Here is a 6,000-nt window from a genome sequence, read left to right on the forward strand (position 1 = left end):
AATTATTGCATATACAGTAGTTTGCATGTAAGACGTGGATTATCAAATTATTATGTCACTAATTAATAATCAATTCAATTAATAGGATACACGTGACAATCAATATTGATGTCAGCTGGCAAGAGTATAATTATATACAAAATTTTATAATGATATAAACAAAGTTTAAAATGCACTAAAGTGTCACTCTCTTTTTGTTTAATCCAAAAGTCCTTTATATTGGGCCCTAACTAAAATGTATTTTTTAAATAGACAATTATATTGACTACCTTTTTAGACTTTATGTTATCTAATACTGTATATTACGAATCTCTCTTTAACAATATAAGTAAGTTTTACGAGAGATATTGGACCCAGCTAAAAGGACCTTTTATCCATCGGACGGTGCTGATGGCCTTTAATCCTGAAGCCTCCGTTGACTAATACCTTTCCATTGCAAGCGGAGTTCTAAAAATACAGTAATTTTGCGGAGAAGTCGTGCTTCACGCGCACGTAAAGCAGATTTTTCTTTTCCTTTTTCTTTTTCTTTTGGAATATCAGACCAGGCAGATACTTTTTAAAGGATTTCTTTAATCTCAAAATTACAGTAACAAAATCTCTTTATCAGATTTGAAATCTCGTGGATCTATGGCGAATTGGTAAGCCCATAGATGGGGTGGTGAAGGAAGGGCTCCGATTATTAGAAAAAGACCCGCAGCCCTTTGGAGTTATCCTGAAAGACAAAGTGGAAAAAAAGAATAAATATAGTGATAATTTAATCCGCCACCGTATTAAACTATTAAGAAGTCTTTGTGTTTTGTTTTTTTCCTTTTGGAATATCGGATTATAAAATACAAACAAATTTACTGGCAGAATCATTTAAGTTATTGAAAGAAAGTTCAGATTGGAAAATCAGTGAATGATTGAAGTTCATAGTGAAAATATGCTCCCAATCCTCAAAATGATTCCCAAAGAAAGAAGAAGATTACTCTAACAATTTATACAGGGAGACTAAAACCCCGTCATTTAACCTTCATGAATTACGAGAGGAGAAGGTGCAAATCATTAGTATAACACAAATTTAAAAATAGTTTATATAAATATTAATAAACGGTACAACGCCATCCATTTCTCATACGGTTTATTAAAAATGTGTTAAGACATTTAAGATAAACTTCTTCTGTAACACAAATTTAACTATGGACTTTAATTACTTGTATAAACTGATGATGTGACTTGATGTGATGATATTCAGGGCCAGATAGCTGTAAAATAACATAATTTTTTTTTTTTTTTGTTATTTTGTCTTTGTCTTTGTTTTTGAGATGTAAAATAATATCATGTTGATTGAAGCTTTTAGAATGAAGGGCCAAAATGTTTCAACACTCTGCTTCGTTAGCTTATAAAAGCAGAAGAGACCCTTCAAAATCTGATTGTCAGGAGATTAAGCACATACACTGACACACATTACTAAAAGAAGTAGTCAGAAATGAGGCTTTTAGCTCCCACCCTTTTCCTCTTATCTTGTCTTCTCTTTTCTCTGCGCCAGAGACCCACCCTTGCAGCCAAACAGGTAATTAGTATTTTAATTATATATTCTTCCATTATTATTGAAGCATTTATCTTTCTTGCTACTGTTGCCAGTAATGATGATTTAATAATTATATAGTTGGCAGCTAATTTTTTTTTTTTTTTTTTTAAATGAATGCAGTCTTATGTTGTTTACTTGGGAGCTCACTCGCATGGACCAGAATTGTCATCCGTTGATCTAAAACGTGCGACTCAGTCTCACTATGAGTTTCTTGGATCATACTTGGGAAGGTCAAAAACTCAGAACTTGCAATATACGAGGGATTAATAAAAAACTTATGATAGTTAATTTCTGACGCGGACATACTCATTTTACAAAATTTTAAACTTAATACTTAGCCAGTTGTTCTTTAGTAAGGCGTTGTTGTTAAGTAGCAATTCAACGTTGTTTTGCTTAAGGCATGCATTTTGTGTGAAAGAAGAACATTGGCATCGAAAACAAGATTAAAAAAGAATGATCGGAAGAGAAAAAAAATTCTTAGTGACAACATATATCTCATTTATGCTTTACTTGTACAATTAATATTCAGTCTGATAACCTTTTTTTTTTCCTGAATTTTTAAACAGTAATGAAAATCCTGAAGAGGCTATCTTTTACTCGTACACAAGGCACATCAATGGCTTTGCAGCAAAATTAGATGATGCTGTAGCAGCTGAGATAGCGAGTAAGAAACCGAAACAGGGCTCCCCTATATACATATGTTCTTTGCATTTTTACGTTCTTAATTCCTTGATGAGTAACTGGGGTTGGTTCTTTGAATAATGCAGAACATCCAAAGGTACTTTCAGTTTTCCTGAGCAAGGAGAAGAAATTACACACAACTCATTCATGGGAATTTCTTGGACTCGAGCAGAATGGCAGGATTCCACCGAACTCGATTTGGGAAAAGGCAAGATATGGTGAAGATGCCATTATTGGAAACATTGACTCTGGTGAGATGATCATCCTTATATTATGACAAGGAAACTTGAAACTCATTTTCTCTGCTTTGGAAATAAAATACTGTTAAGTGTCACGCTTTGTTTCAAAGCGATGTTCGTTTTTTGTTAGGAGTCTGGCCTGAATCGAAAAGCTTTAGCGACGAAGGATTTGGACCGATTCCATCTAAGTGGAAAGGAATTTGCCAAAATGACAAAGATTCTCGGTTTCATTGCAACAGGTTCCTTAAATCCCTAAGCTTTTGATTATGCTCGCTCTATTGCTTTTCTTGTATAACTTTTTGCTCCTTCATTGAATCCTACATATTCGATGCGGTAGTAGATTTTTTTTTTTTGGGTTGGGGGGGGGGGGGGGGGGGAGGGGTTGTAAATATAGTCTGAGCAAAATGTTGGTGTTTCCACTGAAGGAAGCTAATTGGGGCAAGATACTTCAACCACGAGTTTGCAGTTCATAAAGGACCACTCAACTCTTTCTTTTATTCTCCGCGTGACATAGATGGACATGGAACTCACACATTATCAACTGCTGGTGGCAATTTTGTCGCTGGAGCAAGTGTATTTGGCTTTGGCAAAGGGACAGCAAAAGGAGGATCACCAAAAGCTAGAGTGGCGGCTTACAAAGTTTGCTGGGAAGGATCAGGCGGATGTTTTGATGGAGATATAATTGCAGCCTTCGATATGGCCATTCATGATGGCGTAGATGTGTTATCTGTTTCATTAGGCGGTGAAAAGCCCTCACAATTGCTCGAAGATGGCATTGCAATTGGCTCTTTTCATGCTGTTCAACATGGCATTGTGGTTGTCACCTCTGCTGGTAATGAAGGTCCTGCAGATAGTACTGCATCAAATGTAGCGCCGTGGCAAATCGTAGTTGGGGCTAGCACAACGGATCGAGATTTTGCTAATTATGTCGTCCTTGGCAATAACAAACGCTTTAAGGTCAATATATATTTTTGTTCTCTTGCTTTTAATGTTTTTCCTGCTAGAAAGTAGAAATCCTTTGAGCATGTGAACTTAATTTACTGGGTACCATACATTCGATTATGAAGGGACAAAGCTTATCAATGAAAGGCCTTCCGAGTGACAAGCTCTTCCCTTTTATCAGTGCCGAAGATGCTAAACTAGCTAATGCATCAGTAGAAAATGCGTAAGAGTACAACATTTTTTCTTTTCATTTTTTCTATTCTAATTTCACATGCAAGAAGCTTTGGATTCACTGCGAAATTTGCTCCTATTGAAGCTTGATATGCAAGAAAGGAACACTAGATCCTAAGAAGGTGAAAGGAAAGATCTTGGTTTGTCTTGATGTAAATACTAGAAGTGTAGACAAGGGACTACAGGCAGCCTTAGCTGGTGCTGCTGGCATCGTTCTTGTCAATTTACCGGAATATGGCAATGATCGTATGACTGATCCTCATGTCCTTCCTGCTTCAGATATCAACTTCAATGATAGTGTTTCTTTATTTAGTTACATCACTTCAATCAAGTAAGATTACAAGCATACCTCACATTTCATCAGCTATCATGAAATTAGTACCCCTGTAACTTGCTGTTCTCCTTTAATAGGCATCCTGTTGGTTACATTACACGTCCAACCACAGAATTTGGAACAAAGCCGGCTCCATTTATGGCTGCTTTTTCATCGAAAGGGCCAAACATCATTACCCCAGAGATTCTCAAGGTACCATATATAAAATGGCAACTCAATATAATATCTTTTATCTTTTATGCTGCTAGAGTTGAATAATTAGCTGTTTTACTTTCATTTTCAGCCTGATATCACCGCACCAGGAGAGAACATAATCGCTGCCTATACTGAAGCACAAAGCCCAACACACCTAAATTACGACAAGCGCCGGAGTCCATTCAACTCTGTATCAGGAACGTCAATGTCATGTCCTCATATTTCTGGTATCGCCAGCCTGCTCAAAATCCTCCATCCTGATTGGAGTCCTGCAGCAATTCAATCAGCCATTATGACCACAGGTACATCAAAACTAGTCCTTGAAACGTTTTTAGTGTTTCGGTTTTGATCTTTTCTTTGTCCTTGTATTTCACAGCATCAACACACGATAACAACAAGCAACAAATTTTGAATGCTTCATTTGCCGAAGCAACACCCTTCAGTTATGGAGCAGGCCATGTGCAGCCAAACCTTGCGATGGATCCTGGATTGGTCTATGACTTAACGGCCAATGATTACTTGAACTTTCTTTGTACATTGGGATACAACAAAAAAGAAATTTTTTGGTTCTCAAAAAACTACACTTACACATGCCCCAAGCATACCATTAGTCTGGTAGACTTCAACTACCCTTCCATCACAGTCCCTAAACTCTCCGGCTCAATCACAGTGACGCGAAAAGTCAAGAACGTTGGCTCTCCGGGAACTTACCAGGCTCTTTTAAAATCTCCGAAAGGAGTTTCAGTGACAATTGCCCCAAAGAGCTTGACGTTTATAAATGTTGGAGAGGAGAAAAGCTTCAAAGTCATCTTTAAAGCTCAGAATGCAAGTGTTACTAAGGATTATGCATTTGGAGAGTTGATATGGTCAGATGATAAACACCATCAAGTGAGGAGTCCTATAGTGGTGAAGGCAGTGTAATGAACTTAAAATTTGCTCTTACCTAAGTTTAAATGTTTGATGGAATAAGCCTTCATCGTCTGTTGGATAATGATGGCCCATAAACAAGATTGACTATATATGTTTTATTTTCATAATTCAGCCAATGATGCTGGTATAATTACTATTAAATTTAACATTTAGCGTTGCCAACTTATTACAGCATTTTAGATGCTAGCAATGTGGAACGTGTGTAAAACAGCTAGCCAATTAAAAGAGCGAGGGCAATGACTCAAGTGTTGCCCACTGATTTGAGGCAATATGATAAGTTATCAAATTGATGGGTCACAAATCATAAAACATAAACAGTAAATCTTAGAAGATCATAACACAGAAGCAGTAACTTTGAGAGCCCAAAATAATGTAGAAGTACATAAAAATCGACTGAATTTCAATTTAAACCCTTTTTTTATGTATATTTTGGTGTAATTTTATCATATAAATGATCGAAAATAAAGTTATCAACCAAGACTTACTGTGTTAAGCAATCACAGATGATGCATCACTTGGAATATATTAACTATGTATCGTAACCTAATTATATACATGATGTACTACTCTTTTTTGGCCAGGGTCCTTAGCATAATTCATAGAAGATGAAAGAATGAAATGTTGAGGGATCTCACTATTTGAGTTCCAACTGAAGTTTCAATTGTTATTGGCTAATAAATTTCATAATTTTTAAATTATTATTGTACCATCTAATAGATGAATACCACTTCAGTTGATATTTAAGTTGGAACTTAAATGTTGAGTTCCATAATATTACTCGTTAAAATTTCATTTAAATGAACCAAGAGGAAGGGGCAAAACGTTGCAAATTCAAATGATGCCAAGTGGTATCACTGCCGACGTTGAATTGACTACTG

At 36.2% G+C, this 6,000-nt stretch overlaps 1 protein-coding gene across 1 annotated transcript; it reads left to right on the plus strand.

The window, feature by feature from the left end:
- The first annotated feature begins 1,405 nt into the window (after positions 1-1,405).
- On the plus strand, positions 1,406-5,200 carry LOC18051734 (subtilisin-like protease SBT5.3). The gene is made up of 11 exons (XM_006447797.2): positions 1,406-1,552; positions 1,691-1,800; positions 2,137-2,234; positions 2,338-2,502; positions 2,621-2,729; positions 2,916-3,447; positions 3,558-3,655; positions 3,749-3,994; positions 4,075-4,189; positions 4,281-4,494; positions 4,569-5,200. The coding sequence occupies exons 1-11, from the start codon at positions 1,469-1,471 to the stop codon at positions 5,111-5,113; spliced, it is 2,316 nt and encodes a 771-aa protein (XP_006447860.1). The 5' UTR covers positions 1,406-1,468; the 3' UTR covers positions 5,114-5,200.
- Positions 5,201-6,000: the final 800 nt, after the last annotated feature.

The sequence above is a fragment of the Citrus clementina genome, unplaced genomic scaffold (assembly GCF_000493195.1).
Source record: "Citrus clementina cultivar Clemenules unplaced genomic scaffold, Citrus_clementina_v1.0 scaffold_2, whole genome shotgun sequence".
Lineage (NCBI taxonomy): Eukaryota > Viridiplantae > Streptophyta > Magnoliopsida > Sapindales > Rutaceae > Citrus > Citrus x clementina.

Excerpts from the sequence above, each read along its gene's own strand:
- LOC18051734 (XM_006447797.2), top strand. The coding sequence starts at position 1,469 with ATGAGGCTTTTAGCTCCCACCCTTTTCCTCTTATCTTGTCTTCTCTTT. Across the intron at positions 3,995-4,074 it reads AGTTACATCACTTCAATCAA|GCATCCTGTTGGTTACATTA; the intron begins GTAAGATTACAA and ends CTCCTTTAATAG. Across the intron at positions 4,495-4,568 it reads ATCAGCCATTATGACCACAG|CATCAACACACGATAACAAC; the intron begins GTACATCAAAAC and ends TGTATTTCACAG.